The 26,250-nt window shown below is 38.9% G+C and overlaps 1 protein-coding gene across 1 annotated transcript in view; it reads right to left on the reverse strand.

Moving 5' to 3' along the window:
- LOC306888456 (ras-specific guanine nucleotide-releasing factor 1-like) overlaps positions 1–26,250 on the reverse strand; it is a 47,702-nt gene that overhangs the window by 18,354 nt on the left and 3,098 nt on the right. The window contains exons 2-7 of the mRNA XM_079446769.1: positions 16,656–16,762; positions 12,812–12,959; positions 4,502–4,594; positions 3,650–3,903; positions 340–419; positions 4–197 (exon numbers count right to left, since the gene is read on the reverse strand). Of these exons, the coding sequence (XP_079302895.1) occupies positions 4–197; positions 340–419; positions 3,650–3,903; positions 4,502–4,594; positions 12,812–12,959; positions 16,656–16,762 (876 nt within the window). The remainder of the gene's footprint in view (positions 1–3; positions 198–339; positions 420–3,649; positions 3,904–4,501; positions 4,595–12,811; positions 12,960–16,655; positions 16,763–26,250) is intronic.

The raw sequence follows: 26,250 nt of genomic DNA on the forward strand, positions 1-26,250 counted from the left end.
CACCTGGAACATGGGGTAAGTGAGGAACGTCTCCAGTGTGCGCTCCTCACAGTCAGGCTTGGCTTCATACTGTTTAAGCAGCTTGTCAAAGTCGCGGTTCTGCTTGCAGTGGGCCAGGATCTGCAAACTGTACTGGTGGTTGCGTACAAACTCCTGGTAGATGTTCAGCATGGGCAACAGGATGTCAAATAGGTCGGCTGAAGGACAGGAAGGAAGATCAGAGTCAGTGTGACTGGGCCTCAGATCTGTGGCACCTTTTGAAAAAGCTAGCTTGCAAATTGAAGAGTCTACAGAATGTTCTTTGCTGTTGGTTGCCAAATGCTCTGGCAGTGCACTCACCCAAGACTAATGTTGGCCAGCTTGCTATTCGAGCTTTCAACCCTTGGTAGAATATCTGATGCAGAAACATTATGGTTTCGCTGCAGAAACAAACAGCACATGTAAACAACAACGCAAATGTTTCATTATTCCTGTAAGATTTTTAACATGTTTTATTTTATGCTCACCAGGGCAGCAGTTATATTAACAAACATACAGTAAAAACAGTTATATTGCAAAATATTATTATAATTTAAAATAACTGTTTTCTATTTTGATATATTTTAAAATGTAATTTACTCTTGTGATGGAAAACGTTACTCCAGTCTTCAGTGTCACATGACCAGTGTTGGTGAATAACTAGTTACATGTAACGGAATTACATTATTTAACTACAAAATAAATGTATCTGTAATCTGTTAAAAAAAGTGTAATTAAATTACAGATACTTACTGTATGAAAAGTTAAATATTACAAAGGGGGTTTCATCTGAATATTTTCACACACACATATAGATTTGATTGACTTCTTTCCCAAATTGCATTGACTGCTTTAAAATACGAGACACCAATGTTTCAGGTGTTTAGGACACATGCTTATTTAATAACGGATTTATTTCCTATTTAGTTTTATGCATATGCTTTATTTTTATTTTATGCAAGATTAACTGTTTTTTTTTTCCAAAGCATTGTTAGATTCCAGTGTTCCTCTCATAGCTATGCAAAGATTTCATTTCAAATCTATTAAACTATCCTCTGATTCTAAATCTGTATTTAACCTCAGAACAATCTCAAAGTAAACAGGTGCTAAAGTCTGACAGTAACCAGTGTTGAGTCCTACTGTAAGGTTAACCCTGCGTGCTTTAAATGTTTAAAAATGATTAACAGTTGAAAACATTCATTAGAAATTTTGAAAAGTAATCAAATATTATCAGTAACATTACTTTAATAAAGTAATCAAAATATTTACACTACTTATTACATTTTATATAGGGTAACCTGTAATCTGTAATAGTGTTGTCACGATACTGGAATTTCTAACTTCGATACGATACCTTGAAAAATATCGATACTCGATACCATTTTCGATACCACGGAGAAAAAAACAGCCACAATATTAATGGGGTAATTTGTTTTAATTTAAAGATAAATGTAACAAGTCGAGAACATGCGGTATATTTTACATGAACAAAAAAAATGTCTTGAGGTACTGCATTTGTTGATTTATTTATTAATCTTTTATTAATCTTAGTTAAATGTTAATTGAAACTAACGTTTACTAATACATGTACTAATTAAAATCCTAAATAGAATAAAGTTCTATTTGTTGATATTCTCATTTGCTTCATAACCAAAATATTTCCAGATATAGGGCCCTATGAAATCCGTTTTATTTTCCCCAATTTCCGTTTTATTTTTTTCTACATTCAATTTTTTCCATTTTAATTTTTCTGGATTCCGTTTTTTTCCGTTTGAATTTTCTGGACTCTTTTTTTTTTTAATGGTCAAATTAAATGCTATTAATCTAAAAACATGTCTAATTCATTAAAATCATGAAAATTATACAATTTAACATTTAATTTATTAAAAGTGTAACAAAAATGACACGTTTAGGGCCGTATGAAATGTTTTATTTTTTTCTCACCTTATGTTTTATTGTTACCAAATTCTGTGTTTTAGCATGTCTATTATTTGAATGCATACAAACTATTTTTATTTATTCTTACAGTAGAGAAATGTGTTTTAAATGAAATGTGTTTTCCCCCTCAGAAATTCTGTGTTGTGTATTTAAATTTTACTGGATATCAGATGAAGGCATAAAACAATTTTAATTAATTTATATTTGAATTAATGAAAATTAAACATTTACATTTTTGGCAAATGAAGGGGATTTACTATTAAAATTAAAATATTTTGTGATTATTTCTTTAAAAAAATTAACAGTAGTAGTAAGTAGTAGTATTATGTACATTCTACTAAATAATAGTAATATAGCCTATTTCTGGCACACGGTCTTTAATAGGCTAAGTTAAACCGAACTTTTATTTTGACGGGTTGCCGTGAATACTTCTAAAGTTCTGTGTGTGTATGATATGATGCTAGTTTTACTCAAATTAAATGGTAAAATGCTGGTAAAGTTCCTTTCAGATCAGTTCTGGAGATATTGTTGATGTATTTATGTCCTCATTGAGACGGCAGACGCTGAAATCACCGCGAGCGCCACATTAGTAAACACAACCGGACGTGCAGCACATTCACACAGAGACGCGCAGAACATGCAGGATTCATATTTAAATCCACTTTTGCAGCTTAATATTTACAGATACTAGTTCATATCGCGATTTGATTTAAGTGCAATGACCTACTTTTGATTAATTCATCCAAACTTTGACAAATTCCGTGACATTCCGTGTTAAACTGTAAATTCCGTGTTTATGACTGGATTCCGTGCGCGTTCTCTGCATCGCGGAGATCATAGATCCCTACAGATAGCGCTCCTGCTGTGTTCTTTAACAACCAGAGCAGTCATCTTTCTATTCACTTCACTTTTGCTATTTAACCAGAGCGAAGGAGACGAGTGCGGTCACGTGTGGTGCTTGTCCACGCGCCTTTGGAGAGAAGTGAAAGTGACAGCTCGGCTAGTATCGGTGTATCTATACTTCGGGAAATTAATATTGGTACCGTTCAGATATTTCAGTATCGATATTTATCGAAATATCGATATTTTTGACAACACTAATCTGTAACCTATTACAATTCCCAGTAACCTTTCCAACACTGCACATGACCCCTCAGGAATCATTCTAATATGGTAAATTAGAATTTTTAGGATTTAGAATTTCAGGATTCTTTAATGAACAGAAAGAAAAAAAGTAGAAATCTTTGGTTACATGTCTTTACTGACAGAATAATTTCTTTTAAAAATCTTATTGACCCAAACTTTTGTACAATAGTGTCAGATGTTTTGTGTAAAATCGATTGGAAGAAATAAAAATAACCATAAATGAGGCAATTGTTGGTAAAGCAAGAGTACACAGCCATAAAATTAATGAGGATCACCAAAGCTCAGATAACTTGATCTTGGAAGAATTGGAATTTGCTTTAGAGTTTGATATTTGACAAATCTAAGCTCAGTGTGAGACATTCCCAAGATCTCTTCTACTTCACCAGAGAAGACACATAGACAAGATCAAAGAAGAAACATCTGAGAATCAGGAGAAATTTTATCTGACTACTGTTGAGGAGAAACAATTGAGATTTTAAAGTGAACTCATTTGAAATGTTTCTCCTGCTAAGCTTGCAGGTTATTTCTAGTTGAAACTGGTGCTTACCTGTTGAGGAATATGCTGCTGACATCATCATGAGTTATGGGCGGTTTCTTGGAACTGGCAGCCATGCGAAGCGGTCTCAAGAAGTTGTTGACCAGGATGTGGAGCTGTTGGACGTATTCAGCCTCTGCTTCCAGCATGCTAAAGACGACTTGGTTCCTCTTCCTCATGCTCTCTGCATGTGGCGAACGGATGTAGTCTTGAATGATGGTCTTCCACTTTCGCCGACACATCCAGCCCCTCAGGAAGCTTTGCACCTGGAGCAGCAGCATTAACAACAATCAATCAATAGAATCACATCAAACTCATAAAAAAATACCTTGACCAATTATGAAACATAAAACACTTGCTCTGCTCCAAAACCAACCTGCATTTCAAGTAATCATAGCTGCTTTGAGCGTGCAACTTATTTTAAAACATAGGAAACATTTTTTTAGCATTGCAATGAGCTCAGTGAAAAAAAAGCAAGATGGATAAAAAGGTGAGTGGTTAGAAATATTTATTTTAAATATAAAAATACTTCACTTATATTTTATTCAGTATTTAAAATTATCCATAGAAATATTTGATGATTTAATCTAATATACAGTTGTGGTCATAAGTTTACAAAGAGTACACCATCCAGAATCAGAAAAATGTAATAATGTAATAAAATATAATTAAATGAAATTATTATTTTTTTTTTATAATTCAGTACTGCCACAAATACGCAATTTCACATAGAAATTGTTTATATAAATATATATATATATATATATATATATATATAGTCCACAAAACAAGTCGACAGTTAGGGTGCTAGGGATCTAACTTGGTTTTGGGCTAGAGCTGTGTGATTCAAAGCCAAAGTCTTACTTTCTTGATTTTCTTAATTTCTGAATCATCATCACTAGGTGCAGTGGTGGGATTCGACTGAATCTTCTCGTTGTCTTTGAGCATCGCTGCGATCTGCAACAAAATAGCGATAAAAATAAAAATGTCAACACTTCCTTTGCAAAAAAGTTCCTTCCCTCACTACTTCCCAGCATGCTGACAAAGTGATTGAGTCAGGCCAAATCAGTGCCAGCAGAGTGTGGCACTAACACTCGCCCTATCAAAGCTCTCAGATGCCACTCAGCTGATTTCCGATGCTTAGGGTACACAAACTTTCAAATTATTACATGGCCCTGCAATTTGAAAGGGAAACGTTGGGGGACACAAAAGAGACGGGAGCTGGCCAGCACAGTCTGAAGGTGAGTGCTCCATTTATTGGACACCGACTGAAAGAGTTTATTATGCTGCGGACCAAGGATGCGACGCACACAATACATCTGGGGTCATGCATATTCAGCACACCATTTCATACAGCCAGCTCCATTTGCACTTTAAAGTAAAATGACTATTTGATCTGGCTAATGAAGAATACAGCAGGGATCATAGTTCTCCTGGAGAGCCGTTTTTTATGAGCAGAGATGCAAAGTGAAGTGCAAAGTAGTCTGGAGAAAGCTCTTGATAACCAAATGCTTCTCACACCACTTTTCATTCTCTCTACTATTTTCCTTTTCAGAAACGTAATGAGCATGTAATATGGGTCACGATGATTGACTAGTCACCCAACAACGGACTAGTAGATAAGAGAGGCAGACTAGTTTTTTGTTTTTAAATGATCTATTGGGAAAAGCTAAAGTAACAAGCTATGTAACAAGAAAAAGGAAAATAGAGCAACATAATAACATTGATGTTCTTGTGTTTTTTAAATGTATAATTAGAGCTAGAATACACCTAGAATTTAAATATGATAAATTTATGGATAATGTTGAAGGTTTTAAAGAGATTTGGAGTTTTGGTGGAAATTCTTGTACAGTCATTGGAGAAAGTTGGTATTTTTCTGAAAAAAAAAAAGAAAGTATAATGTGTGTTAGAGTGAAACCTGTTAATTGGTTAACTGTAAGTTACCTTAACTTTCCAAAACAAATGGTTTAACATTGCATTATACAGAATTTTACTGAAAAATAATGTAACATTTATGGTTTTGGAAGCACAAACTATGAATTGCCATATAATTTATGGCAAAAAAAAAAAGTAACAGGACATTCCTAGAAGTCCCTACGTGACACATAACATATGAATATATTTTCTTTAAATATCTTTTTCCCTTTGCCATCAGTAATATACATTAGGGTGTTTTCTGTTGCATTTTATGTTATTCAGCTATGCTATTCATATGTTTATTGCATTATTAATGGAGTTTTGTCTTTTTTGCGTATATTTGTTTCTATATATACAAGTACAGGCCATGTTTTTTTTTCTTCTTTTTACAGGCCCTTTACAATGAACTCTGATTCATCACATGGTTTTTTATTGTTCCACCTGTATTATAATAGTGGTTATCAGTTTATTTAAAAGTAAAAAGCAGATTTTTACAGAAATAGACTGGTATTGTCAGAGAGTCACCACAGTCACCGCAGTCTCCATCAACGACACTCACCAGATCCCAATCCCCTGATTTCTGATCACCGCCACCTGTCAGCACTAACCAGCAGCACTATATCCCTGCACTCCTCCCATTCACTCACTGTCTGGTCTCAAACATTCTATGTTGACTAACCTGACCCACTTACCTTTTGTCTACCTACCAGTTGCTCCTGTGTTCCTATCCCCGTTCTCCATCGCTCCTGTGGTCCACAGTCTCCACGCTCCGCTGTTCCCTCTGGATCCCCTGGATAAAGAAACAAGGACATTAACACTCAGATAAGCCCCAAGAGACTTTCCCATTCCCTGCCTGCTTACCCAGACTTACTGCTCATCTCATTCCCCTCTGCTGCTTTTCAATAAACCTGTTGTTTGTATTGAACTTACCTCTGTGTCCCGTGTCTATCTGCTGACAGAAGACCAGACCAGAACCAACGACCGGAGATGGAGTTCCCGAACCCCGCCGCTGCGGATCCCCTCGAAGAGCTGGTCAGCACTCTTCGAACAGCTCTCTCTCCGGTCACACATTCACAGTCTGCCTCTGCCAGTCCCATGGCCATCCCTGCAAACTATTCGGGTGAGGCGGATAAATGTAGCGGTTTTTTACTCCAAGTTTCACTCTACATAGAGATTCAATCCCATAAATTTTCCAGCGAATAGGCTAAAGTTGCCTTCCTGATCTCCCTGCTAACCGGACGGGCATTGCTCTGGGCACGAGCCATCTGGAACTCACAGACCACTATAATTAACTCTTTCGATGCTTTCTCTTCCCACTTCAAGGAGGTCTTTGGTCTATCTACCGGCTTGCTCTCCATTGCAGACCAACTCATCTGCCTCCGCCAGGGAGATTCTTCGGCCAGTGACTATACTCTGCAGTTCCGCTACTCACTGCTTACCGTCAGGGCTTGGATCCACAGATCAGAGCCCAGATGGCGATCTATGATGACACTGTTGGTCTGGAGAGCTTTATGCAGAAGGCCGTTAAGATCTCCCAACGTCTCACGGCTTGTCAGTCGGACATAACCGCTCATTCTCCATCCTCACCTGCTGCCTGTCCTCCGGTACCAGAACCTATGCAAACGGATGCTAATCGCTTCTCGCGCACTGAGCGTGCTCGACGTCTCGCCATGGGGCTGTGCCTCTACTGCGGAGTTCCCGAGGCACTTCAGTTGGGTGTGCCCCTCTCGCCCCCCACGCCCTGCGGTGAGTTCCCTCCAATTGGAGCCTGCTATCTCTACCCTACCGCTGCTAACGGTACAACTGCTCACCCCACGTCATTTCATTTCAGTACCCGCCCTCGTGGACTTGGGATCCTCAGGCAAATTCATCTCACAAGCCCTCCTAAAACAGCTTGATTTACCCCGCCAGAGACAGGCCGAGCTGAAGATCGAGACCATACAGGGAAAATTGCTCAGGCGTGGGCACATCAAGTTCTGGTCTCCGCCGATCACTCTGCAAGTAGGCTGTCTTCACCAAGAGAGGATTTCCTTTCTGGTACTGGAGGTCCCACCGTCGATATCATCCTGGGATGCCCCTGGCTATCTCAACATTCCCCCGAAGTCAGATGGGATACCAGCGAGATCCTCCGATGGAGTAAAACCTGCATCCAAAACTGTCTCTCCAATGTCCCTGTACCCCTGGTTAGTAACCTGAAGCTCCAACTTCATTCCACCCTAGTGGAGAGCCCCGAACCTTGTGAGGTTCTGATGATCCCAACTGACTACCTGGCGTTCCAGGATGTGTTCAGCAAACAGGCAGCCACGAAGTTACCACCGCACCAGCCATGGGATTGTGCCATCGACCTGCTGCCTGGAGCTATACTCCCCAAGGGTCGAGTATACCCCCTGTCCCTCCCGGAGCGCAAGGCGATGGAGGATTACATCAAGGAGGCTCTCCAACAACAGTTCATTCGCCCTTCCACCTCTCCGGTGGCCTCAAGCTTCTTCTTCGTGGGCAAGAAGGACGGAGGCTTGCAGCCCTACATCGAATACCGGACACTCAATAATCACACTGTCAAGCTCCCTTATCCTCTTCCCCTGGTCCCGGCTGCCCTCAAGGAACTCCGTGGGGCCCGCATCTTCTTGAAGCTGGACATGCAGAGTGCCTATAACCTCGTTCGTATCCGGGAAGGTGATGAGTGGAATACGGTGTTCATTACCCCCTCAGGCCACTATGAATATCGGGTCATGCCGGATGGCCTTTCCAACTCTCTGTCTGTCTTCCAGGGGTTTATGAACGAGGTGTTCCGGGAGTTCCTCCACCGGTTTGTCATCGTGTACATGGACTATATCCTGATCTACTCCCGGAACCTGGCCGAACATCGCCATCACGTGATGCAAGTCCTACGCCAACTCAGGAAACACCACCTCTACCTGAAGCTCAAGAAGTGTGAGTTCCACCACCCCACGGTCCAGTTCCTCGGCTACATTCTCAGTGCGGATGGGATCCAGATGGACCAGGGGAAGGTCCAAGTCATCCGGGACTGGCCCCAGCCTCAGTCAGTAAAGGATCTTCAACGATTCCTCGGTTTCGCTAATTTCTACCGGAGGTTCATTCTGAACTTCAGTCTCCTCTCAGCCCCCCTCACTTCCATGCTCCGTCAGAAACCCAAGTCTCTGTTCTGGAACTTCGAAGCTCGAGCCGCCAACAAGAAGCTCCAGGAGGCCTTCTGCACTGCTCCCATCCTCTCACATCCCAAACCCCAACTCCCATTCATAGTGGAAGTGGATGCCTCCTCCACCGGCGTGGGAGCAGTGCTGTCTCAATACCACGGAGAGCCTCCCCGACTCCACTCTTGCGCTTACTTCTTCAGGAAGCTTTCCCCAGCGGAGCGGAACTACAATATTGGAAATCGGGAGCTGCTCGCCATTAAACTGGTGCTGGAGGAATGGAGACACTGGCTGGAGGGAGCTCAACAACCCTTTATGGTCATCACTGACCACAAAAACCTGGAATATCTCCGAAGTGCTATAGGTTAAACCCCTGGCATGTTTGCTGGGCCCTCATCTTCACCCGGTTACAATTTTTCATCACGTATCGATGTGAAGGCAGATTCCCTCTCACGTATCCATGACCCCGATGAACCCTCCACACCTGAACCCATACTCCCTCCAGCCGTCCTTGTGAGCCACAACCGGTGGGCCCTGGATGAACAGATCCGCATCGCCTCCATCACCGAACCCGCTCCGCTGGGAGGCCCAGAGGGCAAAACCTACATGCCCACCTCCTTGAGGACTTCCCTTCTGGGCTTCCTGCATGCTTCCCCGGGCTCTGGACACCCAGGCAGCCAGCGTACTCTCTCACTCCTACAAGCTTGGTACTGGTGGCCCAGAGTGGCCCGGGATGTCTCCCAGTACATTCGTGGATGCTCAGTCTGTGCCATCTCCAGGACTCCACATCACTTACCCGACGGAAAATTAGTCCCATTACCCATTCCACGTCGCCCCTGGTCCCACGTCGGAGTCTTCTTCGTCACAGATCTCCCCAAGTTCGAAGGTTATACTTGCATACTTGTCGCAGTTGACAGATTCTCCAAAGTCTGCAAGTTAATTCCCCTCTGGGGTTTACCAACAGTCCTCGAAACAGCAGAGGCCCTCTTCCATAATCTCTTCCGCACCTTCGGCATCCCAGAAGATGTCGCCTCCGACCGTGGGCCACAGTTTGTCTCCCGTGTCTGGAAGGCACTTTTCAAACTCCTCGATGTCACCGTCAGTCTCTTCTCAGGGTATCACCACCAAACTAACAGCCAGACTGAGCGGAAGATTCAGGAAATTGGGAGATATCTCCGGGCCTACTGTCATGACAACCAGCACAGCTGGAACCGCTTCCTCCCATGGGCCGAGTATGCACAAAATTCCCTCAAGCAAACCACCACCGGCCTCACCCCAGTGCATACTTCGCTACCAACCCCCTCTGTTTCCCTGGACAGAAGAGCCCTCCAACATTCTAGCTGTCGACCACTGGCTCCAAGCGAGCGAGAGAGTTTGGGACTCTGCTCATGTCCAACTCCAGCAGGCAGTGCGGAGACACAAGACCTATGCAGATGCCAGTTGGTCTGCCACTCCCGTCTATCGTCCTGGAGATAAGGTCTGGCTCTCCACCCGGGATCTGCGTCTCCGCCTGCCCTGCTGGAAGCTGAGTCCCCGCTATATCGGTCCTTTTACCATCGAGAGGCAATGAGGTCACCTTCCATCTCCAACTCCCTGCACGGTATCGTATCCATCCAGCATTCCATGTCTCACTCCTCAAGCCTGTCTCTCCCTCTGTCACAGAACCCGACGAACCTGCAGTACCTCCTCCTCCCGAGATCATCGAGTAGCCCCTAGTCTACAGAGTGCAGGACATCTTGGACTCTCGGGGACGAGGTGGCTGCCTGGAATATCTTATTGACTGGGAGGGATATGGGCCGGAGGAAAAATCCTGGGTGGCCCGGGACGATGTGCTGGATCCTTCTCTCCTGGCCGAGATTCACCAGAACCACCCTGACCATCCTGCACCCAGAGGCCGTGGCTGACCCTGTCGCCGTAATAGGGCATCAGGAGCCGCCCCTGGAGGAGGGGGTACTGTCAGAGTGTCACCACAGTCACCGCAGTCTCCACCAACGACACTCACCAGATCCCAATCGCCTGATTTCTGATCACCGCCACCTGTCAGCACTAATCAGCAGCACTATATCCCTGCACTCCTCTCATTCACTCACTGTCTGGTCTCAAACATTCTATGTTGACTACCCTGACCCACTTACCTTTTGTCTACCTACCAATTTCTCCTGTGTTCCTATCCCCGTTCTCCATCGCTCCTGTGCTCCACCGTCTCCACGCTCTGCTGTTCCCTCTGGATCCTCTGATAAAGAAACAAGGACATTAACACTCTGATAAGCCCCAAGAGACTTTCCCATTCCCCGCCTACTTACCCGGACTTACTGCTCATCTCATTCCCCTCTGCTGCTTTTCAATAAACCTGTTGTTTGTATTGCACTTACCTCTGTGTCCCGTGTCTATCTGCTGACAGGTATATTATTATTATATCACTTCATGAAATTTATGGTTGTAAAATATACAGGTACCAATATGCCATCCAGCAATTCCTAAAATACCTTGTAACCATTTATATTTTAGTGAATTTCTGGCAACCACAGCTGCTGTTTTTTTTTTGTTTTTTTTACAGTGCATGATAAACCTTTATAATATATTCTGTATCAAAACATAAAATTAATTAGTGTTATTTAGTTATTTGTAAGTTAAAATGTATTTTAGTTTAAGTTTTTCCAATTATAATAGATTTATTTATTTTTATCCACTTATTCCATAATAATGCCAGTAATACAGTAGTCTAAACGTAATATAATTAAAATACATTTATTTTATACTAAGTATAGTTAAAATCTATTCACATCTATTCACGTGCCCCCTAAGATTTTTGAGCCAAGTGGATTTTGAATGCAGCTTCCAAATAATTTAATACAATCACACCGGCGTGATTAGAATGTTCAGTGCGTCATATCATCAGCTGCTAATTTCAAATCTATGTTCGTTGGCTGGCGCTGAGCCAGAGACAGATGCATTTTTACAGCACTGTGCATTATAACCAATCACACACGATTCTGTTGAGCTTATGAATGCAATGACCAATCAGAGGCGTTCAGATGAGTCATCGCTAAAATGCCGTTTTTTTCTTCACTCGCTCGCTGACTGAATACCTCTTTCTGGCGAATTCTCTCGTCAGATACAACAAAGTGCAAATGTGTGTACGAATCTGTAAGATATTAATTTCATAGTGTAAACAGCTTCAGTGATTTTAATGGGAGTTTTTGAGAGTGCTTGAACTAGACTGTTAGTGTTCTTTGCTCTCTTTCTGTACAATGAAAGTGTTATGATTAGTAGCCTAATTACTTGCATTTTTTTAATTCACATTAACTTTCAATGTTAAATTCACATCAAATAAATTGTATTAAAAATGTTATGGCATGACACCAATATTGGTTAATCAAGTAAACAGACAGGTTTTTATGCATAGTTAATAGATTACATTATTTAGGATACTTTGATCATCATCATACTTTGACCACTATAGATCAACATAATCTATAAAGGTGAGAATCAAGATACTGTATTTCATGATATAGTTAATGCGTTTGTGAAAGTTTTGAATAAAAAGAAAAAAATAAATAAAATATAAGTGCTGTTGTGGCTGCTGTGTGTCACGTGATGACCCCCCCCCCCCCCTCCCCAACTCGTGCCCCCTCAAAAATAAGTACATGACACCCCTGCCTAAAGTATACCTGCAATAAACTTAAGCATATCTTAGTTGGACTTTAGCACTACTTCTGCACAATTAAAGTTCATTAAGAACAAAATTAGTTGTTCTGTTTGTAGTATACTTGGCATGAAATAAATGTATTTCAAATATTTAAAGTTGGCCTATTTATTTTTCACTAGGGTAACCAATGCATTTTTTTCAGTTCTGTTTTGCAAACACATCTTATGTAAACCATGTTCAAGTCAGGTGAACCTGAAACCAACCTTTTCATACCGGGCTTTCTTAAACAAGTTCACTAGCTGTTCAGACAAAGCATTGAATATTTAGTTTTGCACTCATTTCCCAGACAACCTTTTCACTTTGATATGCAGCATAACTGCTGATATATTCGACTGGATTTTGGCATGTTCACTATAGATAAACAATCCCTACTGCACTTTGAATTACAAATTTTACCTCTGATTTTAGACGTTCAATCTCAATCTCCCCATCTTCTATCTGTTGTCGAAGTTGCTTAGCAACTGTTTTCTCGGTCTCCACGATTTGGAGTAGATGAAGGTACTTCTGCATGAGCGTTTCATGCTCGGTGGCCAGGTTTCTGTAGCTGCACACAGAACACACACACACACATATGAATACAAACACACACATACACATCCATCCACAAAGGCATACAGGACACAAATACAAACATGAGTGCGCACACACACACTCCACACAATGAGGAACATCACTTTATACTAGAAATAAAGCTCATTAGCAGAGACACAGTGTTAACACGTAACCCCATAAGCACACACTTTATCAGAGCAAACTGTGAATGCTCAAATTCAACAATTAAACAGAATTGTTGGAGCAGCGCTTATCTCAAAACAGCAAGCAAATCCAGACGCCTTCATGTTTATGCACACAGATTTAGAACTGCTGCAGGGCATCCAGAGATAAACAGCCAAAATAGTCCTCCAGTACAGACTGAGACCAGAACGGAGCACCATCCGCCCTCATCACAAACACAGACCCGCTCTACAGAACCACTTCTCCTTAAAAATAAACTAGACCTTCTGATTATGAAAGAGTATCTTCTGAGTGTGTATTATTTAATACCTGCTAAACTTATAATTAAATCTGCTGTTACTTAATTGGTGAAATAATTAAATGCAAGAACCACACATACAGGCCAAACATACACTACTGTTCAAAAACCATGCAAGGCTGCATTTATTTGATCAAAAATACAGTAAAAGAGCACTAGCATTTTGAAATTTTATTATAATTTTAAATAACACTTTTCTAATATATTTTAAAATGTAATTTATTCCTGTGTTGGCAAAGCTAAATTTTCAGCCTCATTACTCCAGTCTTCAGTGTCACATGATCCTTCAGAAATCATTCAAATATGCTGATTAGGTGCTCAAGATTTTTTTTTATTATCATCAATGTTGAAAACAGTTGTGCTGCTTAACATTTTTGTGGAAATCTGATACATTTTAAATATTCTTTCATGAATACAAAGTTCAAAAGAACAGCATTTATTTGAAATAGAAATCTTTTGTGACAGGATATGTCTTTATTGTCACTTGTGATGAAATGAACACATGCTTGTTAAGTAAAAATATTATTTTCTTTACAAAAAACATTGGGCCTCATTCATGAAACACGAGCAGAACGAATTTTTGTGTAAATCGTTCGTAAAGCCGTTCTGACATAAACTTTCGAATTCATGAAAATGTTCGTTTTTTCAAAACGTTAGCTGGTACGAAATAAATTTACACCTGCTCCCTACCACGTGCAAATGGAGCGTAAAACTTTCTCTGTTCTTTTTGGCAAACTAATGACAGTGAATTTTGATGCACTGCCATTATAATATTTTACGAGTTCGTTTGCTCTGTTTTTTTGTTTGTTTGTTTTTTTGTAGCTGAGAGTTGATTAACTGTTTAGCTCCAGTTTAGCTTTGGGTAGAATGCAACGCATGTTACTGTAGTTCATTTTGAACGAATCTTTGATGTGATTCGTTCAGTCACGCATGCGCAACATCCTATGGTTCTGTACTGGAATTAGTTCACCTGTTTCGAGTCGTTCGTTCTTCACGTGACAGCCCCAGACGCGTAACCTTCGTAAGGAAATTAACTAATTTCTCTATCCAATGCTGTCACGTCACTGACAAAAGAACGAACGACTCAATCCCGAAGATTTGGAAGTCGTGGCCTAATGGTTAGAGAGTCGGACTTGTAATCCGAAGGTTGCGGGTTCGAGTCTCCGGCCGGCAGGAATTGTAGGTGGGGGGAGTGAATGTCCAGCGCTCTCTCCACCCTCAATACCACGACTGAGGTGCCCTTGAGCAAGGCACTGAACCCCTAACTGCTCCCCGGGCGCTGCAGCATAAAATGGCTGCCGGGTGTATGTTCCGGGTGTATGTTCACGGTGTGTGTGTGTTCACTGCTGTGTGTGTGCACGTTGGATGGGTTAAATGCAGAGCACGAATTCCGAGTATGGGTCACCATACTTGGCTGAATGTCACTTCACTTCACTTGTCAGATTAGGTGAGCTAATCTGAAGACCCAGGTAAACAATGAATTAATCTTTTCTGTTTCTTATAACATTATAGTTTTGTATTATAGGTTTGTAGTGTGATCAACTTTAGTAGTAGCTAGACGTGTTAGGGAAATAACACGTAACATTTTAATTATATTTTGCTAAAATGAACAAAATGAACGAAATGACTCGAAAAAAGATTTGTTCATTTTAGTGAACGAGACTCAAAAGTCCGGGTCGGTGAAATGATCCGAACTTCCCATCACTACGTCACTGTCACTTTTCACCCAGCCGTCCAATCAATGAAGGAGGGGCGGGACAAATACCACACCGACCAATCATCCTACTTGTACAACAACTGAACAACAATAGAGAAGTTATGATTGGAATCCCTATTTACGAATGATTGGAATTCATTAACATACGCATGTTTAACTATCAAATCAGACGTTTACGAAGCATTTGTGAATCCAGAGGAGAGTTTTTGGGAAGGTCCGTTTTACACGTAAATTACTCCGAATTTACTCCTATATTTACGAAAGTTCATGTTCATGAATGAGGCCCATTGAATGGTAGTATACAGTGTCTTAGAAGTGACGATAGAAATAAGTGATGTAAATTAGTCAAAGAAGTGATGAAAGTCACTAATAATATGGACGTGTTTAGCAATTTCATATTTCTTTCTCTTTTAAAAAAATAAAGACAGCAAGCTTTTTAAGTGCTAGTGCATCAAAATAAAGAGCAAATAATCATTGTTAGCTTTTTTGCTATTATATATAAAATGTTAATGTTTGCAAACTAATTTGCATAGTAAACAATCAAAATTGCATCCTATTATGCTAATGCAACATGCTATTATTTCCTTCCACTATGATTCTCAGAACTTTGAAAGTCTTGGTTCAAAGAAAATCCTGACATGGTTGTGTCAATTCATACAACAAGGGTGACACAAAAAGACTAAACAACCTTTTAAACTACTAATCACAGTAATAAACCAACAAGTCAAAACCATTATTTAATCTGATTATCTGTTTCATTTTTAATTTCAGTGCAAAAATGCACAATTCTTTCACATTATAAAACAATTAGATATATTTTTGAAACAGTAGCCTATATTGTATGTAAACAAGGTTAACCCTTCATGCATTAACTCACATGAACATGAACAGACTGAAAACATATCAGAATTCACATTGGTCCTTGACTGCATTACGGCTCTTTGCTATTAAAGCCACAACATGTTGTGCTTTGTTTGTTAGTTCCCAACAGAGAATTCAAATTCGAAGTTCATTACTAAAAATAAACAATATTCCCAACAGAACCTCTGCAACATCCAAGACTGCTTGAACAAGCTTCAGGCTAATTATAGATAATGAGACATGGAATCTGTCCACTTGGCAAAATATCCGCCTCTTCATTTATTTTCCCCCTTCACATTTAAGCTGTGTGAATGGATCAGTATATGGAGCATAAAGTAAAGCAGAGAATCTTGCCATTACGAGAAGGCAGTCTTCTTTTCTCTGCAGGTAAGTTCTTGTCTAAATCAACTCATCCTTAAGTATAAAGTTGGAAAAACACAGGAATAAGGACTGAATTTGGTGTAAATGCACATAAATGTATATTTCTGCAAAAAAACAGAGCATATACATGACCAAAACAGGTTACAGTAGCAACAAATATGACAATTTAATCCCTTTTCCTTCCTGTCCACTGAAGTAGACAACAGTGTATGTGATCTTTTCAAATTTCACTGAAAGAGTTTACTTACCTGGCATGTGATATTGCTGCCACCCATTCATCACAGTCCTTAACATCTTCTGTCCGAAGCTCCAGAGCCTTCTGATTCTCATGGTTGAAGCTGACTGTGAAATAATACTGTAAAACAGACAGAATAAAAATGCATGTTAACTACAATGCTACACAAAGAATCTAATTTACTATACTTGTGGATGAAATAAGAGTCAGTCAGAGTTTATCTTAATCACCAATAAATAAAAAAGAAAAAAAGAAAAGAAAACGAAAGTGTGTAAATATATTTCTAATTTTTAATTTAATATATTTTAAAATGAAATGTATTCCTGTGATGGCAAAGCTTTTCAGCATCATTACTCCAGTCTTCAGTGTCACATGATCCTTCAGAAGTCATTCTAATACGCTGATTTTGTGCTCAAGAAATATTTTTCATTATCAGTGTTAAAAATGCTTACAATTTTTATTGAAACCTTGATCAATTTTTTATTCATTTTTGATATATACATTTTTTTTATATGTCTGATACAAGACCACCTGTCTGAGTTTATATTGTGATAATGACAGCTACTTTTATATTGTCCATTAATAGAGGTAATAAAACACTAGAATGTGTCTCAAATTCACTGAGATGACCTGTGAATTTGAACTACATTTGGGCATTTGGGCTGAATTGCCCAAGAAACCGATGGCAATTGGCAAAAATGAATAAAAACCATGCATAAATAAAAAGTCTCTGTGCAATGAACAGCATTTTTGAATGAGTCATTTTAATGAATCTTCCAGTAAAATGATCAGCAGCCCAGCATCTCAGATTGGTACCACATAAAATATGAACAGGAATACCCTTTGCATATGGTACATGACACAGTATTCCATGCATAACCTCACCAAGAACACCAGAAATAAGGAACTGCGTGCTTCCACCTCCCTGATTTTTCGGACGGATAACTGAGAGTGCATGAAAAGTTCAGAGAACACAGAAAGCATCTGCTGGGTCTGAATGGATGTGCTAAGGGAAACTTCGATGTGCCTGAGATAGCTCCAGTTCTCCAGAGGAATACCATAAAACATGTAAACTGGGAGCATGGCGTATTGCATAACTGTATGCTACCTGTTACCTAGCAACTCCTCTGTGCACTAGTGGCTCTGGCTCTGTATGTGCTATCCATTTCTCTCCATTTCAGAAAGCCAGGCCTTAGCACTGAATCCCCAACAACCTCCATTTCTGCTGCACGGCAGACCTTCAAGACGCCTTAGCACTGCTAAATTACATCACAGTCATTAGTCTCATGCAGGAGAGACCCACTGAAAGCAGGAAACAAGAGATTGAGGGAGCAAACGCACAGATCACTATATAATATATTTAGCGAACAGTACTGAAAGAATTTATTATTCAAATAAGAGACTTAAAGCTTCTCAAAGTGTTGTTTCAACACATTTGACCATACTTCAATTAATTCTTCAGATTTCTGCAGATTTTTCCACACAATCATAAAATGTGAAAAATTCTAGAGGGTCTGTTCATTATTTAAAAACCCAAGTCACAAAATAACATGTAAGATCTGAACTGACTTCAAGTAACCATTTTAGCTAAGCTATATACAGTAAATACAGTAAATCAGATTTCAGAGATCATATAAAAGACTAAATTGTATTTGTCAGCGTCATCCAGTTTTCTTCTACAGTGCCATGAACAACAAAACCTCCACAAAGCTTCAACATAACAACTTTACTGATCAACTTTACTACTGTTGTTGTCTGCCACAGAAAACAAAACCTGGCTTTATTTGGATAGTTTTAAAAGATATGATAAAAATTTGTCAAACACTGTAAAATGAACATGTATAACACTAATAAGCACACATTTACTTAAAGGTAAATAAAACAAATATAACACACACACACACACACACACACACACACACACACACATATATATATATATATATATATATATATATATAGTGGGGAAAATATTATTTGATCCCCTGCTGATTTTGTACATTTGCCCACTGACAAAGAAATGATCAGTCTATAATTTTAATGATAGGTTTATTTGAACAGTGAGAGACAGAATAACAAACCAAAAAACACATTTAAAAAAAGTTATCAATTGATTTGCATTTTAATGAGTGAAATAAGTATTTGATCCCAATCAGCAAGATTTCTGGCTCCCAGGTGTCTTTTATACAGGTAAGGAGCTGAGATTACGAACACTCTCTTAAAGTTAGAGCTCCTAATCTCAGTTTGTTACCTGTATAAAAGACATCTGTCCACAGAAGCAATCATTCAATCAGATTCCAAACTCTCCACCATGGCCAAGACCAAAGAGCTGTCCAAGGATGTCAGGGACAAGATTGTAGACCTACACAAGGCTGGAATGGACTACAAGACCATCGCCAAGCAGCTTGGTGAGAAGGTGACAACAGTTATTCGCAAATGGAAGAAACGCAAAATAACTGTCAATCTCCCTCGGACTGGGGCTCCATGCAAGATCTCACCTCGTGGAGTTTCAATGATCATGAGAACAGTGAGGAATCAGCCCAGAACTACAGGGAGGATCTTATCAATGATCTCAAGGCAGCTGGGACCATAGTCACCAAGAAAACAATTGGTAACACACTATGCTGTGAAGGACTGAAATTCTGCAACACCAGCAAGGTCCCCCTGCTCAAGAAAGCACATGTACAGGCCCGTCTGAAGTTCGCCACTGATTCAGAGGTGAATTGGGTGAAAGTGATGTGGTCAGATGAGACCAAAATTGAGCTCTTTGGCATCAACTCAACTCGCCGTGTTTGGAGGAGGAGGAATGCTGCCTATGGCCCCAAGAACACCATCCCCACCGTCAAACATGGAGGTGAAAACATTATACTTTGGGGGTGTTTTTCTGCTAAGGGGACAGCACAACTACACCGCATCAAAGGGACGATGGACGGGGCCATGTACCGTCAGTGCCAGAGCATTGAAGCCAACCAGGGTATTGAAAATGGGTCGTGGATGGGTATTCCAGCATGACAATGACCCAAAACACACGGCCAAGGCAACAAAGGAGTGGCTCAAGAAAAAGCACATTAAGGGTCCTGGAGTGGCCTAGCCAGTCTCCAGACTTAATCCCATAGACAACCTGTGGAGCGAGCTGAAGGTTCGAGTTGCCATATGTCAGCCTCGAAACCTAAATGACTTGAAGAGGATCTGCAAAGAGGAGTGGGACAAAATCCCTCCTGAGAAGTGTGCAAACCTGGAGGCCAACTGCAAGAAACGTCTGACCTCTGTGATTGCCAACAAGGGTTTGGCCACCAAGCACTAAGTCATATTTTGTGAAGGGGTCAAATACTTATTTGAATCATTAAAATGCAAATCAATTTATAACTTTTTTGAAATGCGTTTTTCTGGATGTTATTCTATCTCTCACTGTTAAAATAAACCTACCATTAAAATGATAGACTGATCATTTCTTTGTCAGTGGGCAAATGTACAAAATCAGCAGGGGATCAAATATTTTTCCCCCACTTTTTCATATATATATATAAATGAACAGTTCTTTCTGGTCGTTGAATCTAATTGGCTGATAAGAGTGTTGATATTGGAGTCCAACAGAACTCCAACAGCTGTTTCACTGTTTGTATCACTTTGCTTGCCGAAGTTACCATATTTCTCACAGCGAGTGTCATGGCGGATGCCCAAATCCACAATAATTTTTAAAATAATATTGTTTTGTGTCACAGAATGTAGTTTTAAGAGCATTTTAGGCGAGAATATACTTGTTTGAACTTCAAATATGTGGTTTGTTAATAAAGTTAACGTCTATCTGAAAATTTGCTTTGATTTTTTCAGAGATGTAAGCTCCAGGGCGTCAGTGGTTTTTCAGTGCTCATAAACCCGCAGAGAGAGCACCTCACCTCGGCCAGATCTTCTGGAATTTACAGCTGGCTCTGATAGTGGTTAAACATGAGATATATTTCATTTTGGGTAAATCTTACGGGCAGTCTTTGGTCTAATTAATCTATTATTTGTTCCAGAGCAAATAGTTTTGGCAAAATCTCATCATGTTTACGTAACTTAAATGCCGTATATCAGAGCACTGCCTTTGTACTTTTGACTGAATTGCTTAACAACTTTTATGATGGCTGTTGTTCTTTATTAAATATTATTATTCAATAAATAATTTTTTATATAAATAATAGTATTTAGTATTGGTAAACTGTGTGTGTGTGTGTGTGTGTGTGTGTGTGTTCGTAATGGTGATTTTAGTTTCATTGTTCTGCCATTAGATGGCGAAAAGAGACTGATTTACGAGTCAGCAGTAAAGACTTTTAAATTGAAAAAAAAAGAAGTTATTTTTTTATATTGCTCATACTGTATATACACACACACTACCAGTCAAAAGTTTTTGAACAGTAAGATTTTAAATGTTTTTCAAAGAATTCTCTTTTGCTCGCCAAGCATGCATTTATTTCATCCAAAATACAGCAAACGCAGTATAATTGTGAAATATTTCTACTATTTAAAGGGGTCATTGCATGCAAAATTCACTTTTACCTGTTGTTTGAACATAAATGTGTGCTGGCAGTGTGTGTACACATCCACCCTATAAAAATCCACCCAGTGCTTTTTTTTGAATCCCTAATAATAATGATCACTTTTTCAGATCAGGCTGCTCTGAGATTCTTGGCAGAGTGACGTAGTTCTGCACAGGCCCCTCCCACGACTATTGACTGACACGGCCGTTTTAACATAGACCCGCCCTGAGTGAACTGGAAACAATCCGCTATTGTTTCGAAGCCAGAGCAGGGGTAGACAAGATTGTCTCCTAAGCGACTGAGGTGCATTGTTGTTGGATGTAATCGTGAACATAGCAGTCGTTATTTACTCCAGACATCTGAGCCACTGAAGATGCAGTGGATTATGCTTGTTTTTGAAGGCAATGAGCCCCCAATCTATCCGATCTCCTGTTTGCGCGAGTCATTCGTGATCCAGCTTCACCAACAGAAGAAGTGAGTATAAGGTTTTTTATGAATCTTTGCAAATCACCTTTCCTAATAATTTGCTAGTTAGCAAGTTCCGCGGCTAAAGTTTACAGTCTCATGAGATTGTCTCGTCATGAGCAGAGCTCATTAGCATTTAAAGGGACATGCACCGAAACAGGTTGAGGTGAACAGAGCTGTTTTTGACAATTTAAAAAGTGTTTTACACTACCATTGCGAAATTTTAACCATAGTATGTTATAGAGTTTTCATTAAGACACTAAAGAATCATATCAGCTTGTGGAAAATGGGCATCCATTGGACCCCTTTAAAATAAATGCTTTCTATTTGAATATATTTTAAAATGTAGATTATTGTTGTGATCAAAGCTAAATTTACAGCATCATTACTACAGTCTTTAGTGTTACATGATCCTTCAGAAATCATTCTAATATGCTGATTTGCTGTTCAAGAAAAATGTTTTTTAATTATTATTATCAATATTTAAAACAGTTTCTTGATGAAAGTTCAAAAGATCAGCATTGTTCTGTAATTTTTACACTATACCATTCAAAGAGTCTGTATGTATGTATATATATATATATGTATATATTTTTTTTTGGGGGGGGGGGGGGGGGTGATAGAAATTGATACTTTTATTTAGCAATGATGCTTTAAATTGATCAAAAGTGATTATAAAGACAGTTACAAAAGATTTTTATTTCAGATAAATGCTGTTCATTTGAACTTTCTTTTCATTTAAGAAACCTAAAAAAATCTACTCAGCTGTTTTCAACATAATAATAATAATAAATGTTTTTCAGAAGCAAATCAGAATATTAGAATGATTTCTGAAGGATCATGTACCTGGAGTAAAGATGCTAAAAATTCAGCTTTGAAATCACAGGAATAAATTATATTTTAAAATATATTCAAATAGAAAACAGTTATTTTGAATAGTAAAAATATTTCAAATTCTGTACTTTGGATCAAATAAATGCAGGCTTGGTGCACAGAAGAGACTTCCTGAAAAACATAAAAAATCTTACAATTCAAAAACTGGTAATGTGTGTATATATATATATTATTATTATTATTAATAATAATAATAACAATAATAATATATATATATATTTTTTACCTTTAAGTAAATGTGTGTGTGTGTGTGTGTGTGTATATATATATATATTTGTTTTTTTAAAGCCTGATATTACAGTTGTCAAATTCATTCAAGTGTAACATTCAATAAAGCTTGACTGAGAGCAAGAGTAACTAAAGTGGGCAGGGCTTAACAAACAGTCAATTGTTGTTGATCTCAGGTGCATGTAGGGATTGATCTAATTGACACACCAGTTTCCTGCACCATGCAGTGAATAATTGGAATGAAGGCTAAAAGTCTGTGGTTGACATGAAATCACTCAGAACCCATTTTCAAGATGTTCACGGACTGGGACCTTATGTTTTGTTTGTAGACATTTTATGAAGCACAGCACTGTATACTTGTTCAATAACTCTAATCCAATAACTTGTTCAATAACTAAGTCTAATTCACAGATCTGAACCAAAAACAAATCTGCAAACCAACAAACCGTAATAAATAAATTCCCATCTTCACAATCTATAGCATCCAGTGCCCATTCCAGGACTGTTTTCCATCAATGCTGCTCAGCTGATGTCTTGGAAAAATGATATGCTTTTTAAAAACTGATGCATGAAAAAAAAAAAAAAAAAAAAAAAAACATGGTAATTAGGCCTATATGCTTTAAAGCCTTTTAAATTGCCCATATACATTCATCCTGTCATGCTGATCTTTTAGATATATGTCATATTGTTGAAATAATTCTCACAGTTGAAGTATGTTGTTTCTTTTACCTTTTCCTTTCTATGAGCAAGGTCAAGACTCTGCTAAACCAAAGCAGCCTTCATTCTTTCAACTTACAGCTGAGTCATATATATTCACACACCTAACTGACTCACATTTTTTAGCGTATATACACATGCACTCACACACACAATAAACATCAATGTTTGATCAATCAAATGTTTTAAAGTCGCAAGAACATGAAGAACAATGTTAACAATATTTGCATAAAATGTTCACAAAAGCAATTAATTACAAGATAAACCAAACCAAATGTGCTTCAAGCCTACAAATTACAAAACTGCAACTATTACAAAATCAGATAATGGAGCACAAGTTGCTTCAAATAATGTATATGACATTCAAAAATAATTGCTCTTTAAGCACAGTCTTCATAAACAAAACAAAGGAACTGTAAATAACACATTTAGAAAACTGATGTATAATGTATGAGTTCAGACAGGTCCTTTCAAATTCTTTCATCAGACACCCATATATCCCTATCTGCAACCTGTTACCTGTCACATCAGCCTTTGCTAAATGAAATGAACCACGGCTTTGGGAAAGGAAATGGCCTGTAAAGGAATAAAAGTGTACTGTTGACACTTTTGACTGTTACAAGTCAAATCCACAATGCACACCCTTAGCAAGATGTATGCTCTATTTTTTGCACCGTTCTTCATGTTCCCACACCTCTGTAAAGGACAAATTTAATTATGTCAGTCTTGAGCACTAATGCAAGTGAAATCTGCAAACAGACCAAAATAGCAAGCATCAGTAAGTCTACATGCACAGGCTCATTCTGTTGAGCTGCAAAAATGCAGCTGTTCCCAAAAGAGAGATGAGTGTTTTGCTATAAATGGGCCCTGACCCCTCAGAGGTACTGAACAGAACAAATTTAGCCCAAACAGCGTTAGCATTAATGAAGGAGGCGCAACGCACTGCTACATGCTCCCGCAACACACACACACACCATCCCTCCAACCACTCTTTTTCTCATGCAAATAGGAGTTGCCATAGGAACCATGGGCTAAAATGCAGATATATTAAAGTAGGGCCAATAAATGAATGGTAGAGCAGAGTGATTGGTACGTAAATACAATGACAATGAAAGGAAAGGTAGTGGGATGGTTTTCAATAAAACACAAATTTGTGTTGAATACGACAATACGCACATTGCCTAAAAGCACCTTTGTGCTGAGTAAGGGCTTTTTTAGATTAGTGAATAATATCTAGGAACACTGCAATCCAAAAAACAAACAACAAAAAAACTAAATTTGATTAGAAATTAAAATGGACGTGGGGACCGGTCTGCAAATTATAATCTGTGCATCCCACACTGAATTGGGCTAATTTTATTTCTAAAAAAGGAAGTAAATATTACACCTGTGTAGCACCAAACTCTAGATTAAATAGAGCGTCCCACTTTTTCGCTCCTGTTTTTGTGAGTTGGCACACATAGAGAAAGAGAAGAACTGTATAATGCTAAATATGAATATGGAACAAACACTACATTAAGATCATAAGAGGCTACAAGAACCTCATTAGGTCCAGACTTTAGGTAAAATCTAATGAAGGATCTGGAATAAACAGTAGGGATTTAACATGCCTTAATCCATGACCATGGATCTTTTTTCTTGAAATAAAAAAGTACAGCTTTTTATTTTAATTGAAGCTCCAAAGACTAAAGTACAATAAACTAAAAAAATAAATGTATAACTAAGGCATTTCTCTTTCGGATCAGTTCAAAAGACCAAAAAAAGCCCATTGTTCAAATGATCATTGTATGTTTTCCGCAATGTAAAGGATGTAGTAACAGATATTTTATTCTGTATTATGACATACATCCGAGTAAAAAGGATTGTCGAAAAAGGAAAGAAATGTAGGGCAGGACTAAAAGAATCACTCACAATAAGATCAATAACATATATTTAGTCATCAGATTTTATTTAAAAAAAAAGATGAAAGTCTTTATTTAATCACATGAAAAAAGAAGTGTGCTTACTCATGACGCATGAATTGCATTAGACATTTATGTAATTCACTATCTGCTCCATTAAATATATAAATAAGTGGAAGTGGAAGACATCTATATTGAAGAAAGCATCTACAGTATATTGGCTGCTCTGCATATTAGCAGTATTAGCAGTAAAGCACGCATCTTACATTATTTCCATTTCGGTGAAAACCCAAAGCTTGCCAGTGTAAAATTATTTATGCAAATGAGTTACACTGAATGAGGTTACAGTGTGCATGCCTAATAAAAGGGGGAAGTGTGCGTGACTCTGTCAAACACTGAGTCGTTGATTGTTAGGTAACGTCGCTCTAACTACGCTCTGTTCTTTAGAGGATGACAGACATGCACAGCATCAAACTCCATGCCGCATCCTGCTTTGTCAGCACAGGAACAGCTGTTCACAGGAAGGACTTAGACTCTTGTTGAATTGCGGTCTTTACACACAGAGATGAGCACTGCAGGCTGAAGGCACAGCCAGCCAGGTTTAACCAAGGTGAAACATCTTCAGCTATGTCAGTTTCCATCATAGGCTAGTAGTAGTAGTTTGTAAAACAAAGAAGAACTGATGCAGCTTTTCTGATATTTTCTTTCAGGATCACCTGATAAACCGTCCTAACTACTGTATGCTATGGATTGCCATGAAGTTGCAGTGATTAAGTGGCTGCTGAATATTAAAGATGCACTCAGTAAGTTTTTGTTTACATTTTACTGGATTTTATACTGACACCTATAGGATCACACTGCTTTTGCTCCTTTTTGTCAATATTTA

Source organism: Barbus barbus, assembly GCF_936440315.1.
Source record: "Barbus barbus genome assembly, chromosome: 22".
NCBI lineage: Eukaryota > Metazoa > Chordata > Actinopteri > Cypriniformes > Cyprinidae > Barbus > Barbus barbus.